Source organism: Mixophyes fleayi, chromosome 1 (assembly GCF_038048845.1).
Source record: "Mixophyes fleayi isolate aMixFle1 chromosome 1, aMixFle1.hap1, whole genome shotgun sequence".
Taxonomy (NCBI): domain Eukaryota; kingdom Metazoa; phylum Chordata; class Amphibia; order Anura; family Limnodynastidae; genus Mixophyes; species Mixophyes fleayi.
Window position 1 is genome coordinate 198201371 of NC_134402.1, and position 21544 is coordinate 198222914.

Genomic DNA, 21544 nt, shown 5'->3' on the forward strand with positions numbered 1-21544 from the left:
TGCTCCATAGCCTCTACTATATTTCTACTACTAAGCTTCTTACACATTTTTCTACACCAATGCTAAACAAATTTTTGTTAGTGAGAAGGCCATACATGTGTTACAAAAATTATACACATGGGTCACATAATAGAGTCTATGTAGAATAGAAGGGGGGGGGCTGAGTCACAAAATGGTTTTGCTCTGCACCAAGCTCCTGGGCCACCAGCTGATAAATTATATTATACAGTAAAACAGATTGTTATTAACAATTCTTATTTTTGGCATGGGGTGTTTCATATAATTCATGCTGCTCCCAGCAAAGTTAATGTTTAACAGCCTCTCTAAGGATACATATAAGGAACAAGGGGAAGAAGAATGCAACATACATACTGCATAAAGGATGAAAAAGAAAAGAAATCAATTACAAATCCATTAACAAAATAATAAGGAATCAGAAATCATTAACTGTTTAATGTCTGTACACATTTCATATTTCCTGTATACTGAAGTCAGAGCATGCAGCAAATGAGCAAGTGGTTATTTCATCATTTATCAGAAGGCAAGGCACATAATGTGATAGAAAATTCCGTGCAAATAAGGGAAAAAAGATAATTTGTACATATTTAATGCTATATATATATTTATATATATATATACTATTTTGTTTCATAGGATATTTCTACTTGTGTACTCTCTAGTGTTTTATTTATATTATGGTTTTTCATTTAATCCTTCCAAATAACATTTTAAAAAGCAGCAGACCCCATATTGGATTCTTGTGTTGGTCCCACAGAATTACTGAAACATTCCTCGCCATCTCAAAACATCCCTCAAGATTAATTTTTTTTCTACAATACTGCAATTTTGTTAGTTACAACCCAAACAATTCCATTATTATTTAGAAACAGAAAGCAGTTTCACCATGTGTCAGTTTTTAACTGACAATCTGCAGAGAGCTCTTTGAGGAAGTAGGGGCTTTTGGGTGTTAAAGTGGGTCAGCTGAGAAGGATATCACTACCAATGGGAGAAGTAAAACCCATAATAGAACTGAGCAGATATACTGCTTAATTACTAGGTACATTTCTTTTATTTGAAACCCCCTTCAAAACAGACTATTGATACATGGCAGAGATGGAGGGTTGAAGTATAAAACAATGCACTCTCCCATCCTAACTATTAATGAGAACAGTGCCATATTTAAATCTGCCATGCAGGTCTTCAGCCACAAGCCTGTAGGATGAGTGCAAGTAGTGGGATTGATTGCAGGGAGAAGCACCATGCAGTGTACTCTGTAATGTGGCTGATTACTTCTGTTTAGTACCTATTAACTGTTTCCTGAACCCATCAATTTACTTTTATACTTGAGGGGCACAACCAAGTAGTGTATGTAATTTACATGTCTGTACACGTATCCTGTCTTCTGTGTATGTATGAATTTTGGATACAAGGGTATATTTGTATATATACATGTACTTAACATCTGTATACTGAATATATATACACATATACATCATATTTAGAGTCAAATTTGCTTTTTTCTTTAACTGAGTGATCATTTTAAAATTGCCTGATCCAAACCAGTCTAATCGAATCATGTCATACTACCCTGATATAACAAACTGTGTAGTTTCTTATTCTTGTCTACTGGACAATCAACTACATGTGATTGATTAGTGTCAATTTATACCACAATCTTGATGGCTTTTTACAAATCCGACTCTGCGTATATACTGACACACGTTTGCAACATCTTTGTATACAACAAACATACAACCCATGTTAAGATACCTTAATTGTTGCTGTGACTTGAGATGCTAAGCACATCTTTCATACCATCCAAGTTTATTTGTTGTTTTGCCAAGGTTTCCGCTTTGTGGCCTATTATAACGTCTTTGGGCCTGATACAGAGTAAATTTCATAAGTTCACGTTGAGCATGTTCACAAAGAGACCGGGTGTATAGGCACCGATGCAGACTTGCACATATCTAGCACTTGCGCCTCCTTACGACTGGAGGGGTAAAATAAGGGAAGGAGGGAAAAGGGCGTGCAAACGCAAGTCAATATTTAGGAGCTTGGGGTTATGGCCCAGAGAGACCAACATAATGGCCACACTGTCATACAGGAACTGTACACATGGACTGTACACTACTTACTGTATTAATTGCAGGAGAACAAACTTCACATAATGCATTCTTATTTACGCTCTCTACTTGAAATCCTCCTTAGAGGTTTTTATGTTTATGAACTAAACTTAAAGGTGCACTATCATAAAATGTGTCTGTTTTACTGATCTGTACAAGTCCACTATTTCTACAAGGACAGACACACATGATAAGTTTGAGTCAGCCAGTTTGGTTGTTTTCAACTTAATTGGGTTGTCATTGTAGTGTGCCTAAAAATAACTACCCTGTCCAATAACAAACTGATGGCTGAATCATTACGTTTATGGGGTTACTGGCCACCCAAAAAATACAGCCCTGGAAATCAAGTAATCTACTTTGACAAGCCAATGGCCAGATCTGTGTAAACTGGTGCTCCATGTGCATGACCACATAAACCTTTCAGCAACGAGAATGTCTACATATGTTTAAATATGAATTAAATTAACTTTTCATGATGGTGTAGCTTGGCTCATTCTGACTATTTTAAAAGTTGGAAAGTATGCAAGTCACTGCAATTCAAATTTGCAAGGTATACTAAGTAAAAATATGCATGCATGTCTATATTATATATATATATAGATTTTATGAGCCACTCATTGGTCTTTATAGCTCAAGTTTTAGAAAAATACACAACTTAGCTGGACATCAGTCGGTGGCATTTTGGAGAGAACTTCCCATTTCTCTGGTTTGAGAAAGGAGAAGTTCTCTCTGAAAGGTCACCGACTGATGTCCAGCTAAATGCTAAGTTGTGTATTTTTCTAAAACCTGAGATATAAAAACCAAAGAGTGGCTCATAAATCTATACATACATATATATATATATATATATATATATATATATATATATATATATACACACACACACACACATATATATAAGCCTGTGGTCCTTGCCACAGCATTTACATACAGATGTTAACACATTTACTCTATGGAAACACATATACATTTGCACACATGTAAGTTATAAATCATATAAAAAAACGCATGCATGACTGGAAATTTAATGAAATCTTCAACATCTGTTTATAAATTTATGTATATATATATATATATATATATATATATATATATATATATATATATATATATATGTGTGTGTGTGTGTGTGTATAATATATATACGTACGCTATATATATATATATATATATATATATATATATATATATATTTATATGTGTGTATATATATATATATATATATATATATATATATATGTATAGTTATCCACTTTTATAAAATCCAAGTACTGCCTTCTAGGCTTCAATTCAAATTTATACATAAAACACTAAGTTTTACTAGTGAGATAACGCAAAATACACTCTATAGCCTATCAATGAAATGGGCTGTAACATGACATGGAGATGAAACAACAACTACTCTCTCGGTCTCTCAGTGTCATATACACATTATGTCACTAAGTTTTCTCAAAAATGCGAGTGGTGATTCACTAGCAAATGTATATGTGGTTCAATAGGTACGTGCAATTATGAATAAGACCCGGGGAGAAGGTTAAGGTGCATATCACAATATTCTGTGTATCCCCCTAATGCCAAGCTTTCATAAGCCAAAGTCCTTCAGCCAAAAACAGTTTAAACTTTTGTGGAAGGGAGCAGATTAGAGTAAATAAACAATGAAGATATATCAATCGCACAATAATATTAATAATAGTAATAAAGTATATCCATACAGGAAGATCTTCCTTCTTCCTCTTTCTTGCTGGTTGGATGTTCAACCCTTTTGTGAATGGGCTATGAATGAAAGGATATTAAAATAATATACATTTTCCATTAATCCATGATGCAGGAACAAAAGCCCTGTGCCTTTTTTCTGAAGATAAGAGCCCATCAAGAATTTGACGGATTATTATTTCCTCATCTCCCACTGACCACTGTAGGATATCACTGACTTTTTTTCTCTTTCGTGGGAAGAATATTTTTGCGAAAAAGATGCTTTGAGCTGTTATCCTGTGGACCTGAAGCTTTGCAGAGACCCTCATTTTCTGTCTGCTGGTTCCAGTGGATGGGAGGTAGGTCAGGCTGCTAACCCAAGTACCAAGACTGAGGAAGAAAGACAATGAGAATGTTAAGTTGTGTAAGACAGTGTACAAACGTCCTGACCGACCCACACTCGCAGCCCCCAAAAAACAAACAAAAAAAACAAAAGAAGCTATTGCCAATTTTTACTGTGAAAGAGAATTATAGTTTATTCAAAACAGCAATAAACACCAACAAATACAGCATATATGTGCATCTGTGTGTGTATAGATAGATAGATAGGTAGATAGAGCGATAAATAAATAGATATTTGTCATGTATTATGGTGGAATCAGCTGACTTGCCATTGGTTCAAGAGAGAGGTAACTGAAGGAAAAGAGAGGCAGCTGAAGCTGACTAAAGGTCGAATGTAAGCTAACTGGTGACGTTGGGAGCAAGGGTGGGCTGGCAATTTTTGGCCAAGGGGGCAAGATTTTATTCAGCGGCCTATTTTATAGGAAAATAAAATGCAGGTGGCCCAGTGACCCAGCCCAAGGTAGGCCACTATGGGACCAGCCCAGGGGAAGATGCCCCCCTGCCCCCCAGCCCAGCCTGCCTCTCGCTGGGAGACTTCACAGTGATACATATGGGAAAAATATAAAAACACGGAGGTCAGAGATGGAGAAATGGAAGAATAAGTGAAATAACTGCAGTTAGTGAATAAAGTATAGAATAATTGGATGTTTCTGAGTAGTAACAAGATACTCCTGAGAAATCTCTGAAAATGTGTCATCACCATACTCGCATACATGTAAGTGCCGTTTAAGTGTATGAATGAAGGAGACAATAAGAAATATTGTTAAATAGTGGAGTTGCACTGTAACTGCCTTCAACAGAAAAACATACCTACAAGGTTGTATCGAGTAACTGCTGTAGAGAGGAATAGTATTTACCTGGACAGATTGATTTCATAGCAATACATACTATTAACTTAAACAACAGAACAAATGTTTCGATCCATAAGTTTCATGTCATTAACAGAGAACAGCGAGATTGTCTTGAAGTGTTTTTTACTCAGTTTACCGAAAGGAATGAATATAGAGGACGCATAGCTACAAATTTACCCCAGAAATAATGAACACCAGAAATATATAATATTAATAACTAATAACAAGGAAAGAAGATAAACTAATACGCACTTGCTGTATCAATTTCTGTGTGGATCATGAAGTGAGTTACAAAGGACATATTTATAGATGTACACCACTGTTATAAAATGGCAGGGTTGTCTCATCTTCTGAATATATGCATTTGCTTGGAGCCAAGTAAATGAACAAACTACTTGTGTTTTTATTGACCATTATTAACTATGATTAATGAAGTGTATTAATAAGAAATACTGTTGATAGGAATAGGTATCAGTTGTTCTATATGAATTTTATGCATTGAGATAATATGAATTACAATATCGTATTACATTAATAGTAAATCCTGTCTAAAGATAAGTATAGGTGCTGTTAGAGCTCATATATATATATATATATATATATATATATATATATATATATATTTTGTGGCAAAAGCCAGTTACTGCAGAAGCACACGCGAACAACTTCTTCCTTTATATGTAGTTTTATTGTCAGGATGGTAAATGTTTTGACACCGTACAGATTTCACAGCATTTCTTGGAGACCCTAAACGCTAGCTAGACATAGCTCAGCTCTCTCAAGACCAGCCAGCTTCCCCAGCGTTGATCTCCCTGAACAAGTACCACAGTCAAGCTTTTATACATGATACTCCTCCCCCAGCCTTAGCTTGATGGGCAGGTGACACACCCACCTTCTCTTTATAAGGAAACGCCCATCACTGCCTCTGTTTGGACTAATCAGACACACCCTGTCTGTTTGCTGAGAGGAAATCATGTAAGTTAGCAAACTTTAAACTACACATACGTTTTTACCTGGTTTAACCTCAACCTAGGTGCATAACTGTGCCAATGTTTTATTCTGTTTGTATACTTTCTCTGCCTCTTGTCAGATAAATGCCTCCCTTTGTTACATATCCCTCCCCCTAGCGTCTCCAAGTAGGGGGACGTGGACTTCGTGAGGAGCGCATATTTTCGTGACAATGCATCTGCATTCTTGTGCAGAATTCCAGGTCTATGTTCTACTGAGAACTTGAAGGGTTGCAGTGCCAAGAACCAGCGGGTTACCTTGGCATTTACCTCCCAGTTGTTCTGCATCCATCTCAATGGTGCATGGTCTGTTATTAAGGTGAACTCTCTGCCTAGGAGATAATAGCGCAGAGCTTCTGTAGCCCATTTTATGGCGAGACATTCTTTCTCCACAGTGGCATATTTTTGTTCCCTTGGAAGCAATTTACGACTTAGGTACAGGACAGTATTTTCTACTCCATTCTTCTCCTGTGACAAGACTGCACCTAAGCCAACACCAGAAGCTCAATTTGGAGGAAGAACCTCCGGGTAAAATCCGGTGCTTGTAGAACTGGGGAGGAACAAAGAGCTAACCGAAGATCAGACCAGGCAGTTTCTGCAGAGTCAGACCAGGTTTATCTATCTGGACAACTTTTTTTTAACATATCCGTTAGTGGAGCAGCTCTAGTGGCGAAGTGGCTTACAAACCGCCTGTAGTAACCTACTAAGCCTAAAAAGGTTCTTAACTGCGATTTTTTTTCTGGTCTTGCCCAATTTTTGACTGCCTCCACTTTATCTAGCTGGGGTTTCACACGCCCTCGACCAACAACGTACCCCAAATATTTGGCTTCTCTCATGGCTATGGCACATTTCTCTGGGTTAGCTGTTAACCCTGCTGACCTTAATGAAGCTAAGACTGCCTCAACTTTGGCTAAATGTGATCCCCAGTCTGGGGTATAAATCACTATATCGTCTAGGTAAGTGGCTGCATAAGCTGTGTGAGGTCATAGCAATTTATTCAAGGCCCTTTGGAAGGTGGCAGGTGCCCCATGCAACCCAAAGGGTAAGACTTTATATTGATAGAGATCATCAGGGGTGGAAAATGCAGTCTTTGGCTTGGCCGTGGAATTCAGGGGAACTTGCCAATAACCCTTTGTTAGATCAAGGGTTGTTAAATAATTGCTACCAGCAAGATTTTCCACTAGTTCATCCACACGTGGCATCGGATAGGCATCAAACTGCGACATACTGTTTAGGCGCCTAAAGTCATTGCAGAACCTAATTGTCCCATTGGGTTTCGGGACAAGCACAATGGGACTATTCCACTCCCTAGTGGACTCTTCAATCACATCTAACTGGAGCATCTTCTCGACCTCCTTTCTCACGTCCACCCGTCTAGCTTCTGGAATACGATACGGCTTCTGCTTTACAATGATTCCTGGCGCAGTGACAATGTCGTGTTCGATTAAGGTAGTGCGCCCAGGAATGGAAGAGAAGACATCCCTGTGTTGGCGGATCATTTCTTCAGTCTGTTGTCTCTGCTGAATGGACAAAGCTGGCTCTATGGGCACTTCAGACTTTTCAATGGCAGTACTCACTACCTGAGGAGAAGTTTCCTCATCATGCCAAGGTTTAAGGAGGTTAACATGATATATTTGCTCCTCCCTTCTCCTACCTAACTGGCGGACTCTGTAATTGACAGGACCGACAGCCTCTAGAACTTCATATGGACCCTGCCAATGGGCTAAAAGTTTGCTTTCCTGGGTGGGAACCAGGACTAGGACCTTGTCCCCAGGCTTAAAAGATCGAACAACAGCACTTTTATCATTACTTTTTCTCTGTCGTTCCTGAGCCTCTTTTACATGTTGCTGCACAATGGGCCCTCTTTCCTAGCCTCTCATACATTTGGGACACAAATTGGACCAGATTTGGCTCCCTGGGCCCTTGCTGCTCCCACCCTTCTTTTAACATATCCAAGATACCCCTGGGCTGTCTCCCAAACAATAACTCAAAGGGACTAAACCCTGTTGAAGCTTGAGGTACCTCACGGGTGGCAAACATCAAATAGGGAATAAGAGTGTCCCAATCTCCCAATCTGCTTTCCTGAGCATGTGCTTTAATGTGCGGTTAAAGCGTTCCACCAAGCCATCTGTTTGTGGGTGGTATACAGAGGTGTGAAGTGCCGTAACCCCTAGCAACTGGCACATGTCCTTCATCAGTTTAGACATGAATGGAGTACCCTGATCTGTGAGAATTTCTTTGGGTATTCCCAAACGTGTAAACATCAATACAAGTTCCTTAGCTATGGTGCTGGACTTTATGTTTCGTAGGGGAACTGCCTCTGGATACCTGGTTGCATAGTCAAGCACCACTAGTATATATTGGTGCCCACGTGCAGATTTTTCCAGTGGCCCCACAAGGTCCATAGCTATTCGTTCAAAGGGAACTTGTACTATTGGTATTGGAATGAGAGGCGCCCTGTACATGGGTTTGGGACAGGTTCTCTGACAAATGGGACAGGACTGGCAATACTTTTTCACTGCCATGTGTACCCCGGGCCAGTAAAACCTAAGCTGAACTGGTTCCCGTGTTTTAGCCTCCCCTAGGTGTCCCCTACAGACATGTGTGTGTGCTGCTTTTAACACTAGGGTTACATGGACCTGAGGAACCATTAATTGTTCTACTTTTTCCCCCTGCACCTTAGCAACTCTATACAGGAAATTATTTTTAACAATAAAATATGGTATACCTTCTGCAGGCTGGGCGGCTTTCGCTACCCCATTTACTTCAGTCACACTTTTAAAGGCATGTTCCAAAGTGGCATCATTAAATTGGTCTCGAGCAAAGTCCTGCAGAGGAAACAAAATTGGTATTGCGGACCAGTCCGTATCCTCACTGACAGGCGGGGTGGGCTCATCTGCGACATCACCGACCAATGCTAGTTTGGACTGTCCATGTTTCCCCACAGGTGGATGCTTTTGTGGAACGCCTGCTGTGACTCCCAGGATGGCATTCCGGTTTGGCGGTTCCCAAAGATCGATGGCCAGATGTTGTGGATTCTTAGGCGGCTCCTTTAAGACCGGGCTTCCGACCGTTGCATCAGTTGCCGGCATGCCCGGCCGGATCCGCTCGCCGAGTACATCATTAAACAGTGGGAAGTCTCGCCCCAAAATGAGTGGATATGGGAGTTTAGGTGCTATGGCAGCTACCACCATAACAGTTTTGTCTTTGAGTGTGACTGGTAGTATTGTTCTTTCATACTCCTCTGTCGTGCCATGTACGCAAAGAACCTTCACCTTGGGCAACCGAGAAGTTATGGTTTCGGGTAAGGCAGAGCTGGAAACCAATGAGAGTTAACTCCCCGAGTCAACCAAGGCTAGAACAAGGTTTTGGTTGATTAGCACAGTCACCCGGAACAAACAAGTACTTCCTGATGTGGGACTCATGGTAAAACAGCTTGGAGAAGCAGGCCCAATATGTGCTACAGAACAGTCCATGGGTTCCGGTAGTTTAGGACACTCTGCCTTAAAGTGGCCTGGCTCACCACATTCAAAACACTTCAGAATAGACGGCTTTGCACCTGGCCCTCTGTCCGTAGCCATTTTGCCATTGGGCCCTGTAGCAAGGATTGTCAAACTTGGCTTTTGGCGTGGCAGCGGCTTTGGCACAAATGCAGGCTCTTTAGTCATTTGTTGTAGCGCACAAAACCTTTCTACCACGGTGGCAAGCTCTGCATAAGTTTGTGGGTCTGATTGCTGAACCCACCTTTGCAAATCGCGGTTCAGCCCCCGGATGCAGTGATCTATCGCCAGAACTTCAATAATCCGAGAAGGCGAATTCTCCTCAAGCTGCAGCCATTTCTTTAAAATTTTAGAAAGCTCAGCCACTTGCGTTCTGACCGGTTTTTCTTTATCATAGCGCCATTGGTGATAGCGATGGGCTCGGCCTGGCCCGGAAACTCCAATGCGAGCCAATATCTCAGATTTTAATCACAAATAATCAGAGGCCCGTTCCTCATCTAGATCCATATACGCTCGCTGAGCTTCACCAGTCAGATATGGCGCCAGTCTCTCAGCCCAATCTTTAGGAGGCCATTTTGCCCTTTTTTCTAGTCTCTCAAAGGACACCAGATATGCTTCTATGTTATCACCTGGCAACATTTTCTGGAGAACAGGACCAAGTGGTTCATTTCTGTCATGTCTCACCTGGCTTAACTCTTCTCTTAAGAGCCTTTTGTTTTCCACTTGTGCCTCGGCGACTTGTAGCATCTGAGCTTGCTGCTGTTGCTGCGCAGCGGCCACATTCACGAGGGTTCTCAGTACTTCCTCCATGTTGACGTCTGCGCGGGTTGGGTAGCGGAAACTTGCTTCCCGGAGCATCCCACTCCTGACACCACTTGTGGCAAGAGCCCGCTACTGCAGAAGCACACGCGTACAACTTCTTCCTTTTTATGTAGTTTTATTGTCAGGATGGTAATAATGTTTTGAAACCGTATACTTGCACAGCAATTATGGAGACCCTCAACGCTTACTATATATAGTCCAGCTCTCTGTCCAGATCAGCCAGCTAGCCCAGCGTTGATCTCCCTGAACAATGAAACAAGCAGGGTTTTATACCTGACACTCCTCCCACAGGCCTAGCTTGATGGACAGGTGACACACCCACCGTCTCTTTAAAAGGAAACGCCCATCCCTGGCTCTGTTTAGACTATCAGACCCACCCTGTCTGTTTGCTGAGAGGAAGCAGCTTTTAAATCATGTAAGTAAACCAATTTTAAACTACACATATGTTTTTACCTGGTTTAATCTCCACCTAGGTACATAACTGTGCCAATGTTTTACTCTACTTCCCTGCTTTCTCTGCATATTGCCAGCTAAATGCCTCCTTTTGTTACAATATATATATATTATATATATATACCAAATTCAAAGGGTACACTTTGTTATATACTAAGTTACCTTTGTTATATACACTTTGCTATTATTCCAAACTCAAAAGGTACACTTTAGGATCATCCTCCCCTTTTCATTTTTATTAAGTCATCCCTGCATTGAAGTCCTTTTCTACTTTTGTAAGTTGGACTAAACTAGACTATAAAATTATTTTGTAGGAAGACAGATTTGGCAAACAAGGAAAGGGAGTCAATACATTTCCCTTTGTATTTTAACATATGATAAATCACTACTCCTTTAGAGGAACTTTAGACGTAGCTTTAAAGTTATCTCTCTAGGGAAGCTGTTAGTAAGCTTGGGCTATTTATGGTCTGTCCCATGTCACTTAGTCACACCCCTAGATTCTGTAGTGAGAAATGATTGTGCCATAAAAATATATTGGACAGGCCGACTTTGAGAAATGATAATGGCATTGCAGAATGGAGACAAAAACAATTATTCTCTACTGCATGGCAAGTACAGCGACACTTATTACATTTATAGAAGCTAGGTAATGTTCTGCAGTGAGAATATTATTATACAGTCACCTATATATAAGAGAAACACAAGGTAAAAGTAAAAAAATTGTTAGTGTGCCTTTAGAGGCTGCTTAAAGCAAAATGGAGAAAAATGACATTGAACATGCAAGAATGTCCAAATGACAATGGTATCACTGATATAATAAAGATTCTGTAAAAGAAACACATGATATTAATATTAAAGGCCACTGAAAAAATATTTATGACAATGTAATTATTTTTTTTACAGTGTAGAAATCATTAGTGACTTTACTTAAAGCTGCATACTTACTATTCAGAGGATTCACAGAAAAATCAGAAAAAAAGCATGAAATCGCCAAGGCAGACAGAAGCAAAGGAAGATTTAATTAATTAGGGTATTTATGCCTTGGAAACATTTAGGTAAAATGGATATAATAAAAAATATTAACATTCCAAACAGCTGCAATACAGCTGTTTTACAGCCCTGTATTTAAGGATATTGAAAGAAGGGAAGCAAATAGGAGTGCAAAACCCTTCTGTGTGTCTCAATTTGCGCTAGTGCACCCAGATTTCCTCCAATACACATAGGCTTGCAGAGCAAGATGCTAGCATTTTTGAAGAAGCCTAAGTCTGCACATGCTGAGAGGAGTGGTTTTACAAAGCAGTGAAAAAATAGATTTCATTTTGTTAAGTTTGATTACTGAACCAAGACAGATGGATGGATAGTGCACATTTTTAGGTCCTTGTGTGAAGGAACTTGTGGTTATTTTCACAGTGCAAAAGGTCTTGAGTTCTGCACCATCTCAAAGCTGGTGGAAATATTCTGAATAATTTAAGTATCTTGGAAAATCATGGCAATCACAGTGCATGAGGATGATTGTGATATGAGCTGTGACTTATAAGTGGCTTGATCTTGGACTAATCTAATCTAGCCTTCATCTTATATTAGTACATAGTAGAATATAGCATAACATTATATAATACTGCCTCACCTGACTATGTATTTATTGGATATCTTGCATACTAGTTAGCCTTATAGTGGCTCACAAGCCAATGAATTTGTGATGTTGTGTCCAATGGATTTGAGGCGTTTTGTTTTTCCATTGTATACCAATACCTTACCCATATAGGTGTTCAAATACAATGACTACTTTATTCTACCCTTGTCCCTATCACTAGTTAGTCTGTCCACCCCCTGTAATAGAAAGTATTGTGAAGCCATAACATAAAGTTGATTGTATTGACTTTCAATTTAGTTGACAGTGATTGACAACTTGAGTGAAGAAAAGACATCTGAAATTACAATTAAGAGCCAATGGCGCAGTAGTTTGAGGCTGACCATGATGAGCTGTAACAATTGTCTCGTTGTCTGAACGCAGAGATCCCTGGGGAGATGATTACACGTGTTAGCCTGGTTTAGCACTGGCCGACCAGAGGTGCGGGTTCCCCGGTCTTCACCAATAACTGCTGCAAGGCAGGATGGACTTTACCCTTGAACAGTCACTAGGCGTAACACAGCGGAGAGAAATGAAAATCCGAAAGCAGGTCAGCTAGTCGAGGAATGGTACACTGGCGGTAGCGAGGTACCCGAACAGAAATCATATGGTCCTTTGCCTATTCCAGATCGTCCGTGGTCTCACCTGGCAATGGATTTCATCACTGATCTACCACCTTCTAAATCCTGCACCGTCATATGGGTCATCGTAGATCGTTTTTCCAGAGTCGCCCATTTTGTACCCCTCAAGGGTCTTTCCCTCCGCCTCTACCTTAGCTGACCTTTTCTCAGGGAAATCTTCCGTTTGCATTGATGTTCTCAGGAGATTGTATCCGACCGAGGTACTCAGTTCATATTTAAATTCTGGAAAGCCTTTTGAAAGATTATTGGCATAAAACTAAATTTTTCTTTGGGCTACTACCCACAATCTAATGGGTTGACGGAGAGAACTAATCAGGAACTTGAGATATTTCTTCGCATATTCGTTTCTGCCAATCAAAGCAACTGGGTGGATCTAATTCCATGGGCGGAATTCGCCCACAATAATCACTATCATGAGGCCATCTCCAACTCTCCTTTCTTTGTACTGCACGGTTGCCATCCAAAGTTACCCACCTTTCCCCAGGTTCCATCCTCAGATGTACCAGTGGTGGACTCTCTCTTTCGGAATTTCTCAGTCATTTAGACACAAGTAAATGAAAGTTTAAATAAGTCTTCCACAAGGAACAAGACGGTCAGTGATAAAAGTAGGCATGCTGCTCCTAATTGGAGACCTGGAGACAAAGTCTGGCTGTCCACCCGCAATCATCGACTACAGGTCCCTAGTATGAATCTAGTCTCTAGGTTTATTGGTCCTTTTAAGATTTTGGAGGTCATTAATCCTGTAGCCTTTAGGTTTCAGTTGCCTTCTTACTTAAAAGTTCCCAACGTGTTCCATGCTTCTCTCCTTAAACCTGTTGTCTCCAATCGGTACTCTACCACTAATAATCCTCCACCTCCCATTCTCTTCCGCATGTCCCATTTGTGTTGGGCACAAATGAGACATGCGGCAATAAATTGCCTGACATCAATGAGTAGAGATGGTCAACAGTAACTTCGATTGAGCAGCTCCCAGGATTTCTTTGATCCAGCATGTCCCGAGAAGCGAGTATGTGCCCAGCGTAATAGTTTAGTATGTAGATTAGGAGTAACAAAGATCTTACCTAGCAGACAGAGGGTAGATCATATGGGAGTTAACGCCACCATGCTTTAAGGGTCCAAGATAAATTTATTCTGTTCGGGAGGTTCAGTGTCAGAGGGATCGAAAGAACGTGACAGAGCATCTGCTTTCTTGTTTTTTGAACCCAGGCGGTAGGTGAGTATGAGATTGAACCGGGAGAAAAAGAGATACCATCTTGCTTGGCGGGGATTCAGACACTGTGCAGTCTGTAAATACAAGAGTTTCTTTTGATCGGTATAAATTGTTACTGGAAACAAAGCACCTTCTAGCAGATGTCTCCACTCAGAGAGAACCAATTTGATCGCTTGGAGTTCCTTATCCCCTATGCCATAATTCCTCTCAGCCGGTAGGAGCTTGTGAGAGAAAAACCTACAGGGGTAAAGTCTTCCACAGGAATCGCGCTGAGAGAGAACAGCCCCAATCCCGTAAGATGAGGCGTCCACTTCAAGAAAGAATGAACGCTGGCAGTTGGGTTGCAGCAAGACAGGAGCAGAGGAAACGGCCTTCTTGAGGGAACTGAAGGCTGCTTTGGCATCAGATGTTTTCCGGGTAAGTGTGGTGATGGGCACGACCAAATTGGAGTAACCGCTAATAAACTGGCGATAATAATTTGCAAAACCTAAAAAGCGCTGAGTAGTTTCCAGACCTGAAGGTTGGGGCTAGCAAGTAATGGCTTTGAGCTTGGTGGGGTCCATACGGAGCCCAGTACCAGAGATAACGTAACCCAGGAAGGGTAATTGGGTTCGTTCAAAAATACTCTTCTGAAGTTTGCAGAAAAAGAGGTTAATTCTGAGTCGAGTAAGAACTTCAACTTCAACTCTGATGAGACTAAGATCTGGGGGAAAGATGAGGATGTCATCCAAATATACCACTACATTTTGATAAGGGAGAAAAATTTTGTTGAAGAAACTCTAAATAATTCAGCAGTTTTACATAAGCTGAATGGCATGACTAGGTGCTCAAAGTGACCACCTCTTGTGTAACAGGCCGTTTTCCATTCGTTCCCCTCCTTTATCCGGATGAGGTTGTACGCTCCCCGAAGGTCCAGATTGTGGCGCCCTTGATCCGGTCGAACAGTTCAGTAATTAAAGGCATTGGATATCTGTTCTTCACTGTAATGGCGTTTAAGCCCCGGTAGTCAATGCACGGATGCAGGCCACCATCTTTCTTTTTAACAAAGAAGAAACCGGCACCAGCCAGAGAGGAAGATCTTCGGATGAATCCACGTTCTAGATTTTCTTGAATATATTCTGCCATAGCGTTGGTCTCAGGGATGAAAAGCGTGTACACTCGACCCCGAGGAGGGGACTTACCAGGCAGGACTTCAATTCTGCAATCCCAGACTCTGTTTGGAGGGAGAGCGGTTGCCCTTTGTTCACAGAATACATTGGAAGAAGCCTGATACTGGCGGGGTAGAGATAATTCTGAAAAAAGGTCGGATTTAGACAGACAAAGTGGCAGGACCACTTTCTGGATACAATGAGAAAGGCAATAGGGAAATAATCTGAGCTTCGGGTCAACCTAATATGCGAGAATGCAGGCGAAGCCACGGAAGCCCTAATACCACTGGGTTGATGGTCCTGGAGATAACAAGAAAGGAAATATCCTCCCTATGAAGATATCCAATTTGCATAGTTAAGGGAACTGTACGAACCCGAATGACACCCCCTGAGTTTCTACTTCCATCAATAGCGGTAAGGTTGAGAGGTTGTTCCAGTGGTATAGTGGGAAGGGCCAAACGAGCAACCGTGTAAGCTGACATGAAATTACCCGCTGCTCCTGATTCCACGAATACTGAATGAGTTATTGTTTTGGGACCGTGAGTGAGCAGAACCAAGAATCCAAAGTTGTCACTAGAAGAAGATGCTGGAGAGGGACTAAGAGAACCTAAGGAGACCTCTCCTAAACCAGTTAGACCCTGTTGTTTCACAGTCTTTTTAGGGCAGATACCCAGAATGTGACCAGGGTCACCACAATACAGACAATGTTTATCCTTGAATCTTCTCTCTCTCTCCTCACTAGAGAGACAGAACTGACCAAACGGCATGGATTCCTCTGGCGGAGCGACGGGAGACTGGATGGTGGATTCTGCATCTTCTCAAGTCTTTAAAAAGGAGGTAAACCTTGTTACACAAGTTCATGAAGAGAAGAGGGAAGTTCCCTTGAGGCCAATTCATCTTTAATCCAGTTGGACAGCCCTTGTCAGAATGTCGCAATCAAAGCCTCGTCATTCCAACACAGTTCAGAAGCCAAAGTTCTAAATTGAATGGCATACTGACCAACAAAGTGTGAACACTGGCGTAAACGCAGAATCGAGGCTGCTGCATTAGAAACTCTGCCGGACTCATAAAAACTCCTCTTGAGTATGGTCAGGAAGTTAGCACAGTTGTGGAGTAGAGGATCATTCCGCTCCCATAGGGGTGATGCCCATGCGAGGGCTTGGCCAGACAACAGTGAAACAATATAGTCCACCTTAGCCTTTTCGCTGGGAAAGCTCCCGGGAAGAAGCTCAAATTGAATAAGAAATCCTCTTCAGGACTTGGCATCCCTGTCAAATTTAGGAGGGTTAGGAATACGTTACTGAGAGGCCACAGACACAGGTGGGACTGTATCCACTGGTGGGACGGACTGCCCGTGGTTCCGCCAATGTTTCCTGAAGTGAATCCAGACGAGTGGAGAATCTCTGGAGAAACTTCATTAAATGTTCCAGATTAGCTTCCTGCTTCTCAACTCTTCCGAGCAGGTGTTGCAGGAGGTCCCTGGGAGAGAGATTGTCTGCAGGATCCATTGAGGTAGGGTCAGAGCAAACTGTAACAATTGTTACAGATTCCTGCGGAGATGGATACACGTGTTAGCCTGTTTTAGCACTGGCTGAACAGAGGCGCGGAGTCTAACGGGTTCCCTGGTCTTCACCAAGAACCACCGCAATGCAGGATGGACTTTAGCGGCCGGGAACACGCAGGTCGCGGCCCTCTGAACTGTCATTAGGCATAGCACAGCTGAGAGAAAAAAAATCCGAAAGCAAGTCAGCTAGCCCAGGACTGGTACACTGGAGGTAGCAAGGTACAAAATCAGTATGCAGAAGGAAAGTCTAACAATAGGCCAGAATCTGGTACACAGGCAGTAGTGCAGTACAGAATCAGGATCCAAGGAAGAGAGGTCAAAACAAGCAAGGACTGGTACACGAGGGGTTAACAGGCAGAAGCACTTTCCAAGGAGGATTCACAAGGAAAACCAAAGAGAGCAGCAATACAGCAGGGAGTCAGTCTGGGTATGGAAACCTGTTGCACTGACACTGCTTGAGTATGAGAGTGAGCTTATATACACTGCAGAATATACAGCCTCCCAGCAACAATAATGTGACCGCCCAAACCAGGAAGTTCTGATCTAACACAGAAACAGAGGGAATCAGAAGCACAGGTGTGTGAGCAGGGAGGTTTGTGACAGACAGAAGGGATGATGGAGATGACCCTTTGATCTCATCCCATTCTCAAAGGGAGAAAGTTTACCACCAATTAATAAGCCTTTCTCTGGCACATCTGCAAAATAAGTAATTTTAGTGCTAAACTAATGGTAATGAAGCAACAAAAAGTACTGCTGATGCAGCCTCATCCAAATGTACTTAGGATTAAAAAAGTAATAGGCAGAAAACATTTGTCATGTGTCCATAATGCAAAGCACTCTGTGTTTGAAAATCCAACTGAAAAAGTCTCACAAAATAAAATAACAGAAGATGACCTACCGTATTTCCACATGTATAGGACGCTCCACTGTATAAGACGCACCTATATAAATCATGTGAAAAAATTGAGAATAAACATTATCCTCAATTTTTTCACAGAGTATTTGTGCAGCTTATACAGAGGAGAGACAACGCTATAGTGAATTTTGACTTACCCTGTCAGATGATTCCTCTGTCTGGTAAAGTTTTCTGTCTTCTCTCTGTCTGATCCTGATGCTGGAAACCCGATTAAGGTCCTCTCTGCGATGTCCGGATGTCCTTTCAGGACCTTGACAATCCTTTCAGGACCTCAGGACCTCAAGGTCCTGAAAGGATGCCTATCGGGACCTTGTCAAGGTCCTGAAAGGACATCCGGGCATCGCAGAGAGGACCTTAATCGGGTTTCCAGCATCAGGATCAGACAGAGAGAAGAGTTTACCGGACAGAGGAGTCATCTGACAGGGTAAGTGCTACTACCCCTGTATAAGACGCACTCAGTTATTAGACCCAAAATTTTGGGGAAAAAGGTGCGTCTTATACATGGGGAAATACGGTATATTCAGACTGCTTGCAAAGTTAAATCAAGCGGTTATGATGAAGAGGAAACTAGATGAAGCTGCCATATGGCAGATAAATGGTAAGCATAAAAATTTTGTCTGCCCCCACCAACCACATCTGGCAAGCACAACATACTCCATCCTGTGTAGTTTATCATAGACCAAGTAAAACCAATAACACAATACAAGACAATGCTATGACTACTAGTTCTCTTCATCACTTATAACCTTACAAACAAATGCAAAGTTCCCAACTCAAAAAATAAAAGTCATGCATTATGTAAAAAGCCAGTCAACATAGCAAATGGTCAGTTTGAATTTTTTTAGAGATATGGATAACATGGCAATGGTCAAGTGCCTAGTATATGCACAATAAGAAACGATTCATAGTTTTCTTTGGGAGAAACATGCAAGACTTGTCAAAACATATGGTAGTTCCAAAAATACAAATGAGCATGTAATTTTATATTTAGCGTGGTTGTCACATCTAATGATAAATCCGGTCATAATGATAACCGTGGAACTGGACTAAAGCTACACTTACAATTATGACATGCAATTGTAAGTTCTCAGCCATCGTCACCTAATTTTTGTAATAATAATACCACAAAAAAATACCCTACCGAAACGCACACATAGCAATAAGTATCCCTTTTAAATTTGTTAAAGTTCTTTCCTACATAAATAGCAAAATTGAACACCAGTTGTCAGTGAGACAAGTAATGGTTAGAAATGTTACATCCTACAATGTCTTGAATATTTTTCATGCCTTTAGGTCAGGGCAAAGACCTAAAGGTAAGAAGTTTTGTTCATGTGCTTAACTGATGGAGAACATTTGTAAACTGCTGCTTCCCTTTAATAAGGCAAAGAAGTTTGTTAATAGGGATGACTGTGCTATTAGCAACATTCTACCAATTATTTTCATGCTAGAGTAGTTGTTAAGCTGTATGCAGCAGTATAATAAGGGTGATCATTGCAACAAGCTGCTGCCCTCTACATATTAAAGTCGCAGTGAAAAGGCAAACGATGCTGTTCTTTTAGCATCTCTGCTCTCGACTCTTTCCCCCCTTCCTATTTCTATTGGAGTTCCCCAAGGCTCTATTCTCTGCCCTCTGCTCTTCTCTCTACCACTTCTCTCAGCGACTGCCAATACCACCACTAAGCTGATGACACGCAAATCTATCTTTCCTGCCCTGCCCACTCTCCCTGCTTCCTAACCCAGCTGTCTCTCTGCTGTAACTACCTGGATGTCACAATGCTTCCTCAAACTCAAAATCTCCAAATCTGAGCTCATCATCTTTCCTCCTGCCAATGCTGCTATCCCTCCCAATATTTTCCTCTTGGTTGACAACATAACTAACTCTCCTGTCACTCAGGCCTGCTGTCTTGGAGTGACCCTTAACTCTGCCCTCAGCTTTAGCCGTTATATCCAGTTCCTCACCAATTCTTGCCACTTCCTCCTCCGTAAAACCATGAAAATCTGTTCCTTTCTCTGTCAGGAAGCATCAAAAGTCCTGGTCCATTCATTCATCATTTCTCATCTTGACTCTTGCAACCTTCTTCTCATTGACCTTCCTGTCTTTCACTTTTCTGACCTCCAATACATTCAGAATGCTGCGGCTAGACTCATCTTCCTCTCCCATAGCTCCTCTTACACTGCTCCTCTGTATAAATCCCTTCATTCGCTCCCTATTAATTCCAGAATTCAGTTCAAGATACATACCCTCACTTACAAAGTCCTCACCAACACTTCTCCCCCTTACATCTCTGACCTTGTCTCGAGGTACATGCACACCCGTACACTCTGCTCCTCTGACCTTTGCTTCAATTCACCCCTCATTATTTCTTCCCATGCTCACCTCCAAGACTTCTGCCTTGCTTCTCAAAAAACTTTGGAACTCCCTACCCTGTCTCACTCGACTCACCCCCGACCTTCAATCCTTCAAATGCTCACTCAAGACTCACCTTTTCAAGCTTGACTTTCCTACCACCTCCTGGCCATCTTATCCATCACCTCCTATCCCTTCACCTGCCATCTCCATTTTCTCCCACTTGGTCCTACTGTCTCTCACCACCACTCCCTCTAGAATGTAAGCTTTCACAGGCAGGGTCTTCTCTACCTATTGTCCCATGTCTGTCTACTGTGTACATCCTGTCTTGTATTTTGCTGCACTCTGTGTGAGTCCCCATAGAAGTACTCACACTCATCTCTGCTACTTATGTGTATTACCTCATCTATTTGTTACTTGCTTCTGTATCTGGTGATACAGAATCTGCGCCTTATAAATAAATAAATACTAATAATAATGATGGCTGTCAAGAACAATGAGGGTGATACACAGAGAGGTGACATTATATGCCCCCCTACTCCACAGAAACTGCCCAGGCTAAAATCACTAACAATCTTCCTTCAGCTAAATCCAAGGGTCACTTCTCCCTACTCATCCTCCTGGATCTCTCCGCAGCCTTTGACACTGTGGACCACCCCCTCCTGTTGCAAACTCTTCTCTCTCTCGACCTCTCTGGCTCTGTCCTCTCCTGGTTCACCTCATACCTCACCAACCGTTTCTTTTCAATATCCGCATCTGGTTCTTCCTCTCCTCCCCCCCCCCTCCCGGTAGGAGTGCCCCAGGGCTCTGTTCTCGGCCCTCTGCTCTTTTTGATCTATACTACCTCCCTGGGTGCTCTCATCTCTTCCTTCGGTCTCCAGTATCACCTTTATGCTGATGACATTCAACTCTACATCTCCTCTCATCATCTTTCCTCCACCCTTCTCTCTCATGTATCTGACTGCCTCTCTGCCATCTCTTCTTGGATGTCCTCATGCTTTCTCAAAATTCACATTGCTTAAACTGAACTCATTGTCTTCCCTCCCTCTAAATACTCATCCCACATTGACCTCTCTATCGCTGTTAACAAAACCACTGTCTCCTCTGTCCCCCAACTCTGCTGCCTGGGTGTCATCTGTGACTCCTCCCTCTCTTTTGCCCCCAACATTCATTCCCTTGCCCAGTCTTGTCGCTTCTAACTATGCAACATCTTCCGCATCAGGCCCTTTCTCTCCCAG

At 41.8% G+C, this 21544-nt stretch overlaps 1 protein-coding gene across 4 annotated transcripts in view; it reads right to left on the reverse strand.

Moving 5' to 3' along the window:
* Positions 1-3336: 3336 nt before the first annotated feature.
* NFIC (nuclear factor I C) overlaps positions 3337-21544 on the reverse strand; it is a 130006-nt gene continuing 111798 nt past the window's right edge. For all 4 annotated transcript variants that reach the window (XM_075204752.1, XM_075204753.1, XM_075204750.1 and 1 more), the window contains one exon: positions 3337-4205. In XM_075204752.1, coding sequence (XP_075060853.1) covers positions 4188-4205 — 18 coding nt within the window. In that variant the 3' untranslated portion in view covers positions 3337-4187. The remainder of the gene's footprint in view (positions 4206-21544) is intronic.